General features: G+C 55.2%; 1 protein-coding gene across 6 annotated transcripts in view; it reads right to left on the minus strand.

The window, feature by feature from the left end:
* Positions 1 to 18,205, minus strand: part of SMYD3 (SET and MYND domain containing 3) — a 520,781-nt gene that overhangs the window by 51,101 nt on the left and 451,475 nt on the right. For all 6 annotated transcript variants that reach the window (XM_059677624.1, XM_059677625.1, XM_059677629.1 and 3 more), the window contains 2 exons: positions 10,124 to 10,211; positions 5,071 to 5,245 (listed from right to left, as the gene is read on the minus strand). In XM_059677624.1, the coding sequence (XP_059533607.1) occupies positions 5,071 to 5,245; positions 10,124 to 10,211 (263 nt within the window). The remainder of the gene's footprint in view (positions 1 to 5,070; positions 5,246 to 10,123; positions 10,212 to 18,205) is intronic.

Here is an 18,205-nt window from a genome sequence, read left to right on the forward strand (position 1 = left end):
GGTCTACAGTCATGGAAGGTCAGTGCAGGGATGGCCCCTGGGACGGGTGCTCCGGGAAGGAGTCGGGAGGCCATGCGTGGGCTGGAGGCTACGGGCTGAGTGTCCCTCGAGCCCGTGTGTGGAAGCCCTCACCCCAGCACCTAGGAATGTGGATGTTTTGGAGACAGGCCTCCGAGGAGGGAATGGCGGTCAGTGCGGTCCTCAGGGCGGCCCCAATAGGACTGGTGTCCTTGTAAGAAGACACTTGGAGGCACAGGAAACACCCGTGAGGGCACAGCCAGGCAGCGGCGGCCGTGCAAGCCCAGGGGAGGGGCCTCAAAGGAACCAAATGTGCTGGCACCTTGGTCTCAGCTCCCGCCTCCAGAACGGGAGGAAACAGACGGCGGTCAGAGCATGAGGCCTAGAGCCACCTGGAGAGTTCAGTTACGCACGGACTGCAGGAAACCAGGCTCCAGCAACTCCGTGGGGCTTCAAGGCAGTCGATTAAAGAATGAAGTCTTAACTCAACCCGTGAGCCCCAGGAGGGTCGCCAGCTCCAGCCGCACAGTGGGTGGTGCTAACCATAGGGCTGTCTGACACTGTGAACATGAAGGGAAACGCAGGGCAGGTCTACCAACCATGGAGTCATCCTGAGACGACACACTGTGCGTCCCTTATGCAGAACGAGGCGGACGCTGAGGACCTGCTTTGGACAGACGTCCACATTTGCTGTCAGGTGAAGAGGGGACAGAGAGTGACCCTGCTTCTTCCTCTCTGCCCACTAAGGAGAAGTCTCGTCTTCTCCCCCCATCGTCCCCCGCCCCCCACCCCTCCACTAGGCATATTTAACAGACGAGGCCTGGGACTGAGTGTCTCCCCAGGGCAGACAAGAAGGGAGACAGGAGGGAAAGGAAAGGAGGAGGAAGTGGGGAGCCCATGGGAACAGTTTTGAGCATAAAGAGTTGAGAGTGAGGGAAGGTGAGTCTCTGAGGGGTGAGGGTAGCTGGGAAAACAGTAAAGAACGGAGACGGTAAAGGACTATGGAGTGTACCTTGGATGGAGGCGGGTGATGTTCCCTGAAATCTCCAGGAAAGAAACTTGCCACGCCTATCTTCAGGGCGTGGGACAGGAGTTTGAAAGATGCAGGTTTTCACCTTTGTGTTCTTTGTGAAAATGTCCTTTTTAAAGAAAATATGTTTTCATTGATTTCAGAGAGAGGAAAGGAGAGGGAGCGAGAGAGAGAATCATGGATTGGCTGCCTCCTGAATGCCCCACACTGTGGATCGAGCTTGCAACCTGGGCATGTGCCCTGACCGGGACTTGAACTGTGAGCTCTTGGTTCATAGGCTGATGCTCAACCACTGAGCCACACCGGCCAGGCTTAAATATTCTTTCCTAGAAGCGTATACTATTCTTACAACAAGAATTAAGCTAAGAGAACATTATGATATACTGAAAGTCCCTGACAGCCTAAAAAAGCCTCCTAAAGAAAAGCAAGTTTAACTTGTATTCAACATAATTTAAATCAATTTTAAAACTATGTTCCATTTTATTTATGTATCTCTTTCCCTTTCTAAATGTATAGCCTACCTCTGTGATACCATGGGCCACAGGTGACCTCACTGCAATCTGTACTCCTGCCTGAGCAGGGACATGCTGCCAAGTTCTCAACCACCGACAGGCAAACTAACGTGGAACTCAATTCGTCCTGTGGTTAAGATCTGACTGAATATAAACTGGAAATAAATTATATGCAATATTTTAAGGTTACTTTCACTCCGCTTAACGTTTATAATGCTAAGGGGCAGAAGGCTATGCATACGCACCCACAGATACGCACACAGAAGAGATGTTATGAGCTGAGGACGACACATGTTGTACGTGAATGAATTCCTACCTGCTTCATGGAACAGAAAGAACTCGGTATGGTGCTGCGTCATAAAAGAACTTTACTGAGTGAAAGTAGATGACGGCGGAGCCAGGGAGCTGGGGCAGCAGGGGCTCTGGATGAAACTGGAACGTGGACACCGTCTCCTCCAAGGTCAGCGTTACAGCGTGGCCAAGGTCAGGAGCGATGAAGTCATCACCTGGCCTCACTGGTTGTTCAAACGGGGCATTAACATGCAAACCTGTCGGTGCAGGTGGCAATCCGGGCACCGCTGGGTAGCTCATGCCCAGGTAACTGCCCACGTCCTGGCTAACGGTAGCTGAGAGGCCCCGAGCATTAGCAGGGGACCACGTGGAAGGCCCACAGCGTGGATCCCCTCGTGTCCCCTGGGGCGAAGGCCCTGCCCCCTCCCAGATCCCCGCCTCTCCTGCTAAGTCTGTGAAAGGGCTCACAGGGCATCGGAGTCATCTGTTCCTCAGTGTCACTTGTGTCGGCGATAAAGGGAAGAGGCGCAAAGTGTGACAGCACCATCCTCTCGCTTCTCGTCACGTGGCTGGTTCAGGATGAGCGTGGCCCTTGCCTCCACTACACGGGGGCAAGCGAACGGCTCAGTGCCACTCACGTGAGGTGGCCCATGTGCACCGCGGAGAGACCTGTCACCCAGGGTCAGAGGAGAGCGCTCATGACAGGGACATGGTGACCTGCCACACACCGGGGCGAGGGGACCCACGGATCCAAACACTAGGGGCTCTGCGCTGGCGGCCTGGCCTTGCTCACAACAAGAGCCTTTATGTTCGACTCAAGGTTAAGTCAGTAACACATCCATTTAATGAGGGACAGTTCGCTCTTCAAAGAGCCTCCTCGGTAGAGAGGAGGAAACGATGACTCAACAATGTGCGCAGGAGAGGCACCCTCGAAGGCGGTGCCTTCTCGATGGAGGGTGGACCCACACAGCCTGTGCCAGAGGGGCCTGGGCATCAGAGGAAGGGGATGGAGCAGAAAGATGGGGCAGGCAGGGGAGGATGGGGCAGGCAGGGGAGGATGGGGCAGGCAGGGGAGATGGGGCAGGCAGGGGGGATGGGGTGGGAAGATGGGGCAGGAGGATGGGGCAGGCAGGGGGGATGGGGCAGGCAGGGGGGATGGGGCAGGCAGGAGGATGGGGCAGGCAGGGGGGATGGGGCAGGCAGGGGGGATGGGGCAGGCAGGAGGATGGGGCAGGCAGGGGGGATGGGGTGGGAAGATGGGGCAGGAGGATGGGGCAGGCAGGGGGGATGGGGCAGGCAGGGGGGATGGGGCAGGCAGGGGGGATGGGGTGGGAAGATGGGGCAGGAGGATGGGGCAGGCAGGGGAGGATGGGGCAGGCAGGGGGGATGGGGCAGGCAGGGGAGGATGGGGCAGGCAGGAGGATGGGGCAGGCAGGGGGGGATGGGGCAGGCAGGAGGATGGGGCAGGCAGGGGAGATGGGGCAGGCAGGGGGGTGGGGCAGGCAGGGGAGATGGGGCAGGCAGGGGGATGGGGCAGGCAGGGGAGATGGGGCAGGCTGGGGGATGGGGCAGGCAGGGGAGATGGGGCAGGCAGGGGGTGGAGGTGGGGGATGGATAGGTGGGGTCAGCGCCTTGGCCTCAGGAGGCCTAGGAGATAGGAGGCTCTTCTCAGTCTGCACCTCCTGGCTGGAACCCTCCCTCACCCAGCAGCCTACGGTGTGGCTCCGAGACCAAGCGCCAACCGCCCGCACCTGCCTCTCATTGCAACACTGAGGCTCCGAGAAGGAAGGCTTATCTCTGCATTCAATTCATATTTTCTGAAAACCCACAAGGTTCGAGCAGTGGCTGCACTGAGGGCCCTGGGAAAGCGCCGGCTGGGCCTCCAGGCCCTCTCTCACGAGTCTGATGAAAGCTGACTCACAGTCTGGATTCCAAAGCTGTTCCACCACCAGGAGTGAAGAAACCACCGACAGGCGTTCTGGAAACACCCACAGGGTCACCCTGGGGTCACGGCCAGCCCGGGGCCGCTGCCATCCACCTGGTGCTGGCTCCGCGCCACCCTCCCATTCCTCTGCCCGGACCGCGCTCCGGGCCTGCCCGGCTTCCCACGCTCTTCGCCTGAACTGACACCCTCGCTCCAGACCTGCCCTCGCCCTGCTGATCCTGGGAGCGTCCCCGCTCGCTCGGGTCTCCTGAGGCTCTTGCTCAGGCGGGGACAGGCCCCTGCAGCCTGGCCGCCTCCACCCTCCTTCACCTGCAGCCACCCCCCCACCCCCATCAGTGCTGCAGCTTTAGACCCGGATCCTCCGCTGCGAGCCCCCAGCCCTGACATCACGCTGCATGGTCTTCGGAGCTCCCCAGAATGTGCCCCTGCTCCCCATGGACCCCCCTCACCTCCCCCTGACAAACACACACTCCCCTGGTCCCAGATGCTCGGGGAGCCTTGTGAGCAGTGAGTGCCTGTGCTGTGCTGGAGATGGCACGCCAGCCTCACGTGATGGTATGCGGGTCCCTGCGCCCTTCCCCTCGGCTGCTCCCTCTCGGCTTCCGACCATGCTCTCAGCTCGCTGCACACCAGGCCCACGCCGCCGGCAGCGCCCTCTCAGCTCAGACTGCGCAGCCCCAGCGCCTCTGAGCTACAGGAGCACCTGGGACAGAGCACCCCCAGGCGGAAGCAGCGGGGGCCGGACACGAAACAGCTACCAACAGTGCCTTCCCTGCCGCAGCCCGCAGCAGGCTGTGGCCCTGCTCTCCCCTGGCATCTAGGGAGGTCATGAGGTCAAATGGTTAGCGTGAAGGCGCCCTGGGAACCAGAGAGCCCTGACGAGTGGGAGACGCATCACTGCCACCCACCAAACTGGGGGTCCCGCTCGCCTCGGTCAGCTGAGGCTAAGCCACCGCCTCCCCAGCCAGGCCTGGGCCCTGTGCTCCTCTGCCCACCCCCTCCCCGCCTGCCGGGCACTGCTTGCTGTCAATGTGAGCAGCACCCCATCATCTGCGGCCCCGCATCTAGAAGGCACCTCAGTGGTTCCCGCGCCACAAGGCTCGACACCCGGAAGGGCCTCACCAATGATGAACGAAGGACAAAGGAGTGAACAGAACAAGGCCCGACCGAGACGCAGATGGGCCTCGAGGGAAAGGGGCCATCGAATGGCTTCAGGGCGTCAAGCCTCTGGCCCAGCCACGCTGCCTCGACCTCCCCCTCAGCCCCAGCCTCACCTGTAGGGCTCCATGGTCCGGATGCCGTAGAACAGCGCCTCCTCCAGCAGCCCCAGGCTGATGCAGGCGTCCATGGCGCAGTCCAGCACCTTCAGCTGGTAGATGTTGATGTCGGGCAGCCGCTCCGAGTTGCTGCTGATGATGGCCTGGCACAGGGCCAGCACCTGCTCCCACTCTGTGATTAGCCTGAGTCAAGGAGGCATCGTCTTCACCAAGAAAACAAATGTCAAATGAGACTCCACAGGCTGGAGAGCTCGGGGGGGGGGGGGGGGGAGGACCCATTACTTTGCACAGAGGAGCTGGCGGAGAGCGCACACTTGAGACACAAAGCAGGCAGGTGCCCCCGGAGAAGTGCATTCTGCTCCACCAACAAACCCTCTCCCAGCCGCCGGTGCCCTGGGGATTAAGATTCCCAAAGAACCGTCCTCTGTTCATGTCCCTAGATGTGGTCTCTCTTGTCTCCATCGTGAAATGATGGGAACAACCGGGAACAGAACCTGCACGCTTTTGGAGCGCGGGATGCTGCCCTAACCGAGCCGCCCGCCAGGCCCGCCTGGTTCTCCCTCACGTGTGCGGTGAGCTGGAGGCCGCGGAGGGTGCTGGGAGGGGCAGGCCCTTCTCCCCCTCCCCCACCTTCAACGTGTGCAGCTCCCAATTCACCTGCTTTTATGTTGGGATTCCTGGGGTGAAAGGTTTGCCTTCCAGATGCTGCAGAAGTGGCGGAGCCTTTGACTGTGGATAAAGCTGGGTTCAGATCTAAGTAGGGGTTGCCATTGGCCTGATTTGAGGTTCAGCACATCTAATCTACGCACGCGGAGGTAGGCCAGGAATAAAAACGCCCGATGTCACTGAAAAATGAAAGACTGTATGCAAACATTTAAAAACCCTGATGTGTCCCACTGTGAACAGCAAGCTCTGGGCGCCAGCCACGTGGGGAAGTGTTCAGTGGGAGGCACCCAATACACCCGGCACCCACACCACTGCTCTCCCTCCCTTTACTGGGTCACGACCTCCGAGAGACGAGGCTGAAGGAACATGGTTCAGTGGACGGAGTCTGATTGAATGTCCTCCCCCCGCCGGCCCCTCCGCACCCCACACTATCAGTCTCTTCACCATCCAGTGCTCCCCTAGCCCCCCACCCCCAACTCTAAGCCTCGTCTCTGGGTCCGACCCAGCAAGGCCCGCCCTGGACAGAAGGCGGGCTCCCAGGCTCCTTCCTCCCTCCTTCCAGCAACATCGGCCTCCCTGGCATCCAGAGTCTCAGGGCATTGCTTCGCCAACCGCTGGCAGACACTTCCAATAAACCCATCAGCTGCTGCGATCGGGGGCACTAATCTCTCCGCTAACCCTCATGGGCAATACATGCTTCTCCCAGTGGGGGCCTCCCGGAGGTATAATCCTCGCCCCGAGGCCCACACACGGAGGCTGGCACACATCCCTTCCGTACGTCGCACTCTGTTTCAGGAGAGTCCCGGCTCGGGGAGCTGACTAGTCTCGGAAGAGGTGCACTGACTGAAGAGCGAGTTGGCGACTGTCCTTTGTGTTCGTCTGTGCGTGTTTCAGGTTTGCGGAGCGAGTCTCCGGAGGCTGGGCATCGAGGCAGCGTGCGATTCTGTAACAGATGCTGGGCTGACCTCTGTGGCTTTCATTCCAGGATCAGGCGTCCGTGCGAACGGGGACATGCCTGCCTCTTACACCACGCTCGACTTTTCTGTGGCAAGACTGCCCGGATTTGAACGGCGTGGGGTCTGACCCCTGTTATTTGCCTGTTCCGTTCTACGCGCTCCAACTCATTTTAGAGAGCTTGGAAGTTGACCAGCCTCAGAAGCGGAAGCCGGAGGAGATACGCTGCAGCCCCTGATAGGAACACATCTGCCTTCTCCCTGGCGAGCGGGAAGGAACCACGTGCCAATTCCCCTCGCAGCCCTGGCAACCGTCTCTTGGCAAACAGGCCAGCCTTCCCTGTAAACACCCCAGTGAGCAAAAAAAAGGAATAATTTTAACTAAGAGGCTTTTCCCCAGCCCGTGCCGATGTGTTTGCTCAAGTCCCTGGCGTGGGCTTGGTGTTGTCTCCGCTCCCGCTGCTCCCAGAGGCGCCCTGGACCCACACAGGCTGCCCAACAGCAGACCCTCCATGGACAGAGCAGACTCCCGTCCCCCTGAAAACCTTTAAATCGCCGAGGATTAGGGGGAACGAGAGAGGGGGGCAAAGTGGACCCATGTGGGAATTCCTCAGCTCCTTGAGACAAAGACGTGGACCACAGGGCTTCTACTCACCTGCTCATCTTACTCTACTGCTTAACCCCCACCCCCCGCCATCTCACTTATAAAGCCCACCTGCTCGCGTGGCCCTTAAAGCCTCTCCACATCCCTCCTCTCACCCTGAACAGCTGGTTGGTTCCTGGCAGCGGCTAGTGCGCCCACGGGCCTTCGCACAGGGCCCTCCCTCTGTGGGCTCCAAGCTAACCCCCCAGCACAGCTCAGCGTGGCCTCCTCTGTGACCCTGCTGTGACCTCCCACACTGACAATCCGTGGATGCCCCTGCCACATGCAGGCAGCCCTCAGGGAGCCTGCGGGTTGGGCCCAGACCACTGCAATAGGGTGAGCTGTAATCCCTTTGCAGGCAGAGGGTCCTGCCTCCAGTTTGTAAAAAATACACCACCTGTCGCCCCAGCTGGTTTGGCTCAGTGGATAGAGCGTGGCCCATGGCCTGAAAGGTCGCGAGTTTGATTCCAGTCAAGGGCATGTACCTGGGGTGCAGGCTCGATCCATGTGTGCAAGAGGCAACCAATCGATGTGTCTCTCTCTGTCTGGCCCCTCCCTTCCACTCTCTCTAAAAATCATGGAAACGTATCCTCAGGGGAGGGTTGACAACAACAAAAATACAACACCTGTGAAGTTCATAAAGCAAAGTGCAATAAAATGCGTGACACCTACATTTTACCTAAATACGTATTAATTTACGGACTTACTGACCCCGTGTGTGCGAGTGGTGATTCCAGGGTTGTGCCTTACTCCTGCCTGAACTGCAAGGTGGGTGACAGCCGGCAAGGCCCCCGGCAGTCACAGTCCAGTAAAGCCTCGTCCAGTCAGACTGAGCACTGCTGGGTGATCCATGGGCCCTAATTCCGCTGCTGGGCCCACGGAACAAGTCTGTTCTCTGCAGGGTAACAGCTCCTTGAGCCCAAGAATGGCTCTCTCGCTCACACATCTGCCTGTTTCCCAATATTCTGGTTCCACTCCTCAAAACTTATTTCAATTTTTCTATATCCCTCTTAATATGTCCTCGCCAAAACCGAGTAAAAAATTCCAGGTGTGATCAGACTACCACGATCACCTTTCTCATATTCTAGTCTTTTTTAAAAAACTATATACATATTTTATTGATTTTTTACAGAGAGGAAGGGAGAGGGATAGAGAGTTAGAAACATCAGTGAGAGAGAAACATCGATCAGCTGCCTCCTGCACAACCCCTACTGGGCATGTGCCCGCAACCAAGGTACATGCCTTTGACCAGAATCGAACCTGGGACCCTTCAGTCCGCAGGCCGACGCTTTATCCACTGAGCCAAACCAGTCAGGGCATCATTTTCTAGTCTTTAAGGCTACTAATGTGGCCCAAGATCACAGTGGTCTGTTGGGAAGTTAAATTATACTCTTACATTTTATTATATTTTGTTGTTTACTAAAACCCTCAAATTCTTCCCTCTGTTTCGCTGCTCATCTTTGTGTATATTTATACACCTCAACTTTTTTGCCCAAATAGGTTTTATATACACTCCTGTTGAATTTAAGCTGTTTATACTCAGGACTATTTCCAGCCTCTTCGAACACCTGATTCGGTCACCAGCCTCCCCGTCTACACAGTGGGGTTGTGAGTGGCCTGTGCTCTGTGTCTTCATTCACAGAACAGAATCAGAGGTGGGAGAGGACTGAGGTGGAGCAAGGCACCCAAGTGACAGTGGTCCAATTCGCATCATTTCTCCAGTGTAGCTGGTCAACCATTCGGTAAGGCGTCTGGTCATGCTAGCATCTAGCATACATTGCCTGGCCTTTTTTTTTTTTTTTCAATCTAAACTCCTTCCAAAATCTACAAACTCTACCAAAGTAAACCATGATTCTCTGGACTCACTTGCTCTTAATGAACCAAGCGGCATCCTGGGGATGGCAGCTTCCTTTTCCATTCCTTCAGTAACCAGTTCTAGATTCTTTACCAAAACCACACACACACATACACACACACACACACACACACACACACACATACACACAGGCATACACATCAAAAAAGCTTCGCTGGGCTATAGATTTCAGAAATTACTCTTTCTGAGTAAGTAATCTGAACAACAGGAACCTTGTGTGACGCCCTCTCCTGTCGTTGACAATTCTGTAAAGAACAGTGTCTGTAGAGCAGGACCCTCCGTTGCAGGTTGTCTTGGGGCCTGGGACGCATTTATGCAAAGCATCTGAAAGCCCGTTGGACTCTTTCCCATCAGCCGTGTCTCTTTCTTCTTACCCTGTGATTTCCCTTCGTCACGTTTTTTGCTCAAGTGAACTCTTCCACCGGAAGCGACCCCTCTGGGCCTCTGCCTCTGTCAATCCTGACCCCCGCGACACCTCCTGTGCAGTCTGGCCTCGGGGGAGCCTGCCCAGGTGCCCTCCTAAAGGGGTCTGTCCTTACACTGCACTTTGGCCCACGCCCTCCTGGTCCTCCCTGTTTGTGCCAAGAACGTTTACTGCACAGGAACTCCCACCGCCACGGTAGTCTTGCTGATTTGACATGAAGCTTCTAGATCTGAGGGTCAAGGGCACTGGAATGGAAGAATTTTAAGCTGCTCTTTCCTGGAGATGTAGGTTATGAGCGGAAGGGAACCCAGGAGTTGTACCTTTTACATATAAAGAGGCCACTACTTCCTGACCTGCTATTCCTGGACCAGGGAACAGGATAAAGCCCCCTGAGAAGGCAAACCCTGGCCTTGGCTTCACCCACATCCGGCTCCTACCCATACGGAAGCCATCCCAACAGCACACCCCAACCCACAGGGAAAGGATACTCCACTCTGCCTTCAGTTCTTCGATTTTTTTCAAGGATTCTTGAACTTCCTTCCACACTTTCTCATCACCAGTCAGCATATCAGCATCCTGCACAGGCCAAATTAAAAGAAGACAAATTACTCAATTGAAAAACGGGCCAAGGACCTAAACAGACACTTCTCCGAAGAAGATATTCAAATGGCCAATGAGCACATGAAACAATTCTCAAAGCATTAGCCATTAGGGAAACGCAAATGAAAACCACAATGAGGGGTCACTTTACACCCAGAAGAATGGCTGTAGTGAAAAATACAGAAAATAACCAGTGACGATGAGGCTGTGGAAAAACTGGAACTCCCAGGTGCTACTGAAAGGAATGGAAAATGGGGCAATCATGTTGAAAAACAGTCGGGCAGTTTCTCAAAAGATTAAGCATAGACTTGCCATAGCATTTAACAATTCCACTCCTTAGGCATATACCCAAGGGGAATGATAATATATGTTCACACACAAACTTGTGCGTAAGTGTTCATAGCAGCATTACTCATAAGAGCACAAAAGTGGATACAAGCCAAATGCTCATCAACTAATGAATGAATAAAATGTGGCACATCCATACGATGGACTATTAGTTGGCGATAAAGAAGTACTGATACATGCTGAAACATGGCCGAACCTTGCAAACACGCCTCCACATGAAAGAAGCCAGTCACAAAGGCCTACCTATTACATGGTTCCGCTCATATAAAATGTTCACAGTGGGCAAATCCACACACACAAAGTGGGTTAGTAATCGGCTAAGGTGGTGGGAGAGCTTGGAGAGAACTGGGGAGTAACGGCTAATGAGAACGGGGCTTACTTTGGGGGTGAAGGTAATGTCCTAAGATTCACTGTGATGATGGTTCCACAACGAATGCACTAAAAGCGATTAAACTGTACACTTTCATGCCTGAATGGTATGGTATGACACATAAATAGAAACACATCTCTATCTCTGTATCTAAAAGACAGGACGGGGGAGAGGGAGAAGAACCATTTGTTGGGAGACCTAGAGAGACACTGTAATCAATACGGAGCATCAGTCAAAATGCGGCCAGGGAAGGAAGACGAGTACAATCACACCCACGCCTGTGAACCAATTTTGACTTTTGCGAAAACTAAAAATCAATCAATCAATTGAAAAAAATTTACAAAGCAATTCAAGACAAAACTACAAGTTAATCTGCTAAAGGTCTGTCCTCCTGTTTAGCAAGCAGGCCCCTATTTTTCCTCTGTGTGCCCCCCATCTCCTGCCCCCCCGCAACACACACAGAGTCCCCAGCCATATGTGGCTGTGGCAACCACATTGGCAGCGGTAAACGCCAGATTCTGTCACCACAGCCAGTTTCTGTTGGAGAGATGCAGAGTGAAGCCGATCAAAGGGTAAGGAGCTCTCTCGGACCCCACTGAAAACCAGGCGTTCGAGATCCACACTGCTCCTCAATGGGTGTAGAGAGAAGAGCTTCCCAGGAAGTTGTATCAAATCACAACAGGTGGGGGCGATGGCGAGGCGAGGAGGGCAGCCGGTGCAAACTGTACACCTCTCCCTGCAGAGTGTCACTTGCCAGTAGGGTTGGTTATGAAATGACCCCTGTGAGAGCCATTGTCAGAGCAAGCCTCTGTTACTGCGGAAAGAAACGCATCTCTCAGGTGTGCCAGGGCAGAAAAAACGCGGGGACCACGGAGAAGCGCAGAAAAGAGGCCCCAGGACAGGGTGAGGCAGTGGCGTGCAGATGAGAACAGCGTGTGCTGGTGAGTATGCTCTGTAACAGGCTTTTGGGTCTCTATGTGTATATGCTGTGCATACGTGTGGTACAATAGGGTTGTTTTTAAAAGGCTCCGTACGAGCACGCTACATCTTTCAGAAAATTCAAGTTAAGTACCTAGCTTTCTGTAAATAGATGAGGGAAATAAAGTAAGTTCTTTTAAAAAAGCTAAATACCAATCTTCCTTCAAATACCTGCTCCGAGTCCATGTTCATCTCCACAAGCCCCCGTTCCATCGCCTCCCTCCAAAGCCCTTAGCAGCCTCCTGGCACCTCCCAGATGATGAAGTGCCTCATCTTACACCTGGACAGTCACAGCCGCTCACGACTCATTTTCCCATTTTATACGGCACGACTGGCAGCTCAAGTCAGTCTCTGGGCAAGCGTCTCACTTGTTGGACTCTGTGAAGCAGAATAACGGGCCCCCCTGCGTATCAGAAGATGTGCAGGTCCTGCTCCTGTGACGCCCAGAGCCTGACTGTGCCAGGTGACACGGCCAGGGAATCAAGTTGAAAGTGGGTTAAGGCTGCTCGTCAACTGACCTTAAGAGAAAGAGATGGTCCCGGACAGCCCAGTGGCCCCAGAGGAATCGCAAGGGCCCCTAAGGGCGGGAGGGGAGGAGAGGGGACCAGGTGCTGTGGTGTGAGGAGGGATCCTGTCATCACAGCCAGAATCTAACCTGCACCGCTGGCTTTGAAGAGGGAGGAAGGGACCCATGGACAGAGGAGGACTGGCCGCCTCCAGAGGCTGGAGAAGGCGAGGAGACGATTCCTCCAGGACCTTCACTTCAGCCCAGGGAGACCCACGTCAGGCTCCCGGCCTGCAGAACCGGACGATGAGGGACTTGCGCTCTTTTAAGCCACTGTTTGTGATAATGTGTTACCACAGCCAGAGGGAGCGAATGCAGACCCTCCATCCCTTCAGTGCTTCTGGCCACTGGAACCTGGCACATGCCCCTCCCTTTCTCTAAAATCAATCCATCTGACCACTCACCTTTTCAGTGAACACTTAGGAGTGCCCTGCAGGCACCGCTCTAGGCACTGAGCATAGAGCAGTAAAGCGATCAGACACGCGGTGCTCACACCGAAGAGGTAGGAGAGGTATGGAATGGCAGGGAACACACGCATGGAAAATATGTACTTGTCACGGGCAGAACAAATGAACAGGGAGAGAGGACCCCCTGGGTGGGAGTCCTGGCCTCAGGGAGGTCCGTTTTGAGCCAGTAGCCAGGGAAGGCCCCACTGAGAAGGTGACGGATGAGGAGAGATCTGAAGGGGGAGGAGGAGGAGGAGATACGAGTCCAGGGAGAGGGGGCAGCAGGTGCCACCGCGGGGAGGCAGGAGATGCCCAGCTGCTCCAGGAATACAAGGAGGCCGGCGCAATCGAGCTCCCGGGCTGTGCCTGTCCCATCTCCCCGATTTTATTATTTATTTTATATTTTTAATAGTTTGTTGATTGACTTTTACCGAAAGAAGAAAGGAGAGAGAGAGAAACATCAAGGTGAGAGGGCAATATTGACCAGTCGCCTCCTGTACTACACCCCCCGCACCCAACCCCGCCCCCCTGCACTGGATGGAGCCTGCAACCAGGCACATGCCCTGGACTGGGAATTGAACGGCAACCTCCTGGTGCAGGGGAGACACTGGGCCACTGAGCCACCCTGGCCAGGGCACATCTTCCCCATTTCAGAGCTAAACGAAGGTCTTCTTCTTCTTCTTTGTTCCCGCCTCTCCCAAATACCTCGCACAGAATCTTTTATGTCGCAAATGCTCAGATAACGGTCTGTAGGATGGACCTGAAGAAGGAAACTGACGTTTATTTGGTAATGATCTGGATGTCTCCTGTCTTTCAATGATTCCTCACAGCCTCCTGGTAATCAATATCTACAATCTACAAATGTGGCACAGACAGCCCTAAGCCATAGTAACTGCGGGGAGCAGCCTTCTGTCCCTAATTGCCATGCGTAAGACTCAAATCCACGTCTGACTCCAGGGCCTATGCTCTTCCCCGTGTCTTGATGTTTGATCTGAATCTGTTTTTCTCCTGGGCTGCTTAAAGGTGAAACTCATGTGTGGGAGGCAGTTAATTCAAAGTATCTTCAAGCCGTGGGTCCTACCATATTCCTCGCACTCGCACTTGGAAAAGGGCAGTCAAATGCTCCAGCATGGATCTCACATGGGGCTCTTGTATTCTCCCACCAAGCAGGGTGAGACTACGGGTCCAGGCAGAGCAGCTGAACTACCATCATCTCCACAGCAATCCCCACATAATCGGATCAGCTGTCCCTCGGGTTGCGCCATAGACTTTATTTACTTATCAGAAGAGCAGGCAAGCTTTGACAGTGCTTTCCGACATCCAGGAACAAGAGCTCTCGAGAGCTCTTCATCTCGGAGCTGGACAAAGCTCGATTCTCTGAGAGCTGGCTACTGACTCCCCGGAGGGTTCCCCGGTGGGGAAAGTCTACTCTCAGGTTCCCGGTTCACTCACGCACTCCCCCCTCCTGGCCCGCTCTGCTCCACTGGATTCCCACTTCCATTCACTTCTTTGGCTTCCTTCCCATGAATCCCTTTAGGACGCAGCCTCAAATGTGCCCTATCAGGAAACCCGCCCTCTCTCTGCCCTCTGGGCCACCACAGCCATCTGCCACCTGTCTCGTACATCAAGTGCCATTAATGATCGACTTTACCATCTCCCCAGCGCACCGCAGAGCTCCTGGAGGGACCATGACCTCATCGTCTCTGCATTCCCAGCGCCTACTCGGTAAATGTTGGTGACAGAGTGAATGAATGGAGAGAGAGCAGCGATCGTCTACCATCCCGGGGAGCAGTATTCTAAGAATAAGATACCTCAATTCCACAACAAGGAGGAGAATTCCAACCTAGGAAACAGAAGGTGGTTCTTTTCACACCACCCTTCCATCTCGCCTTGTTTCTACTACTGACTTCGACATCGTGATTACGTGAGAAAAGGGTGAGTCCCTATTGTCGCTGTCAGCATGCCCAAGGCCAGGACACTGGTGTGGGACCCAACTGGGACTCTCCCCAGCATGCCAAATCCCACTTCAGCTCAGCCTCTGAGAGCAGCATCGATGTTATTAGAGAGCGGGGTCTGCTGACTCTCCTGGCTCCTACCTCCAGCATCATCCTGAGCCTCCCGCTGCTCACCTGGCCCGCACATCCCTGCCCCGCACATCCCGCCCCGTCTCTCCCGGGACGAGTCAGTGAGGCCATCTATGTTCCCGGAGACACAGCTGATAAATCAGTTCTCTAGCATCACCCCCTTAACTGCGAGAAATAGGTACCAGATGATATGAGATCATCTCCCCACTACATCAAAGGGTGCCACTCAGCACAATTACATCCAATTGGGCAGGAGCGCTTCCTTGGGTTTCAGGTGCCAGTGGCTGCAGCGCATGGGAAACCTGTGTTGCTTCAATAGAACAAGGCAGGAGTCCGGCAAGCCTGGCTGAGCGTGTCTGGGGGAGTGACCACTGGCTCCGGCGGGTCAAACAGGAGACGCAGCCGTCACGCTGCATCTGGAACGCTCAGACAGATGTGTGCTCTTGGCGCGCAAGCGTTTGATGTTGAAACTCCCGCGCCGGACTGGCTTCAGATGGTTCGCATTAGGAAAGGGGATGCAATGTGCTTTGCAGCTTCCTGTTATCCAGGCCTCACGCAAACTCTAATTAGATTGGACTGGAGAGAGAGGAGCAGAGGACGGGAAATAAAATTATGAAATACTGAAAACTTTTCCAGTAATTCAATAATCCTTGTGTTTTAAAAGAAGAGTTTTTTTTCCCCCCCCTGTTTTGTTTTTAAAGCAGAATGAGGTTCAAGGACAGTGTGTGCACTTAGGAGAGAGATTAAGAATCTCTGAAATCAGAATCCCGAGGGAAACGGAGTTTAATTGCAGCGCCCTGATGGAGGGAATCTGGTTCGTGGAGAATGTTCTGGGACTAGTAGATGACACACAGCAGCATCTGAAATCTTCAGATTCACCGGAAACACCTCCGCTGGAACCAATTTCCACCTCCTCTGGCACAAACAACAGAAAGCCGCTCAGATGGAACTTGAGGGGAAAGAGGCTCATCCATGAAGTGGAAAAAGAGCGGTTAAAAATAGAGCATTCGCTATCATCCTATCAACCGCGAGGCAGTGCAGGAGCTGACGGACGCTGAAGACGGGAAAAGAAGGAATGTTCTCGACTCCAAGCAGCTCGGCGAGAACGATCTAATGAGAAATTAACAAGCTACTGAACACAGTCCTCAGGACTCAAGAAAAGGACACCAGAGTGAGGGCCATGCCGTGTGGGTGTGAGTTCCTGCTCCATCGCTACGGGACCCTGGCAGGGGATGGCCCCTCCTGAGGCTCAGGGACGATAATTCTCTGCGGAGACACACCTTCTAGCCTTTCCTGTCACCTTCTAGAAGTTCTACTGTACATGGCACAGCGGCCTGAGTGTTCCATCCCCCCCTGGAGACCAGGGCCACCAGGGGCCTGGCTAGTCTAACCCTAACGGAGGAGAGCCCAGGTGACCATGTAATGGGGGACCAGCGGCGCCACGCCCCATCTCTGCATCCCCCTCCCTCTGCCTGGAAGGCCGCCCTCCACTCAGTCCTCCAGACAACGACTCTCCATCCACGAAGAACCAGACCTAATGGCCGCCAACATCCGCAGGCACAGTCGTCCGTGCACTTCCCAGCGGGGCCCATGATGACGGCAGCGAGGCGCAGACTGTGATGAGGACGGGAGGACGCCACGCAGTGCGGTTACCGGGGCACGGCTCACCGCTGCAGCCCGATGTCACTCACTGCGCTTCACAGAGCGTGCGGCCTCAGTGCCATGGGTGCCGTGCACAGGAGGGTGCGGCAGGGTCTCAACTCTGTCCTCTAGGAGCTCGGAGCTCCAGCCTCCCCCCTCCCTGGCCCCTGAGCTGGCTGACCCCAGGAGAGAGGTCCCCTTCTTGGGTGGCAAGCCCTCTCAGCCAGCCAGTCACGCCAATGCCACTGAGGAGCAGCTGGGCAACGAGGAGCACCAAGTCCAGCCCAAGCAAGTGCTGCTCTAGGACGCCCCGCGGAGCCTCCAGCAGCGCCATTCCGTTTAACTGCCATTGAACTTGATGTTCCCACGGTCGCTGCCAGCATTTGCCAATGCCCATGAGCTTTACTTTGCAGGCAAAAGCAGGACCCTATGGCAACTACCAATCTGCACGAGGCCACGCAGGTTCAGGTGGGCTCTCAGGTCCACAGGACGCGGAAGGCGCGGGAACGTGCTCTTCAGGCTGCGCGGAAAGTGACCACGGCCTCGGTGGGGGCGGCTGGGGCATCTAGAACCACCAAGGCCGCTTCCAGCTGCAACCTCACGCCTCCCTCCCCCTGAGCGGGGCACTCCCAGCCCAGCGGCTCACGCCTCAGAGAGAGAAGCGCATTTGCTTAGATCAGCGGTTCTCAACCTGTGGGCTACGACCCCTTTGGCGGTCGAACGACCCTTTCACAGGGGTTGCCTAAGACCATCCTGCAGATCAGATATTTACATGACGATACATCACAGTAGCAACATTACAGTGATGAAGTAGCAAAGGAAATAATTTTATGGTTGGGTCACAACATGAGGAACTGCATTTAAAGGGCCAGAAGGTTGACAACCACTGGCTTAGATCAAGTCAAGTACATCTCAAGGACATTTTTAAATGGCATCCACACAGGGCTGTGGAGAGCCTGCCGCGTCAGAGGTGCACGCAGACACTGCCTCTCCTGCCACATGTGGGGGAGCCAGCAGGACCGGCTGGTAGACAAGGCAGATCACGGTGATGGGTGATGGGCGTTTAGGGAAGAGACACTCCCTGCCCTCCTCCCCACTGGAGATAAGTTCCCCAGAATCCTGACGAGGTTACAGAGCAGAAGGCTGCTGGCTCAGCCTGCACATTCTTCTCGCACTGTCCACAGACAATCATATGGCCGGCCAGCATGGCTCTGACCCTGTGTTCCCAGCTCCTAGCAGAGGCCCGCCAAGCTCACTGTGTAAACACCACAAGGTGGGAGGTTTGAGAAGGGGAAGATGCAAAGACTTCACAGGAAAAACGGTCCTCATGGCAACAGGCGTTAGGAGAAAGCACCCCCAAGTGTCAGGGCAGGTTTTGTTTTCAGAGAGACCTGAGCCACAGCCCTCGCCTGGCCTCCGTCCGACCGGCCACACCGCCGTATCTCCCATTCCTTCCCCAGGAAGAGCTGCTCCCACTCTCCTCGCACAGGGAAGAGGCTGGAACCGCAGCAGAACGATGAAGTCGGGTCTAAGGGGCA

This window comes from Myotis daubentonii, chromosome 20 (genome assembly GCF_963259705.1).
Source record: "Myotis daubentonii chromosome 20, mMyoDau2.1, whole genome shotgun sequence".
In the NCBI taxonomy this organism is placed as follows: domain Eukaryota; kingdom Metazoa; phylum Chordata; class Mammalia; order Chiroptera; family Vespertilionidae; genus Myotis; species Myotis daubentonii.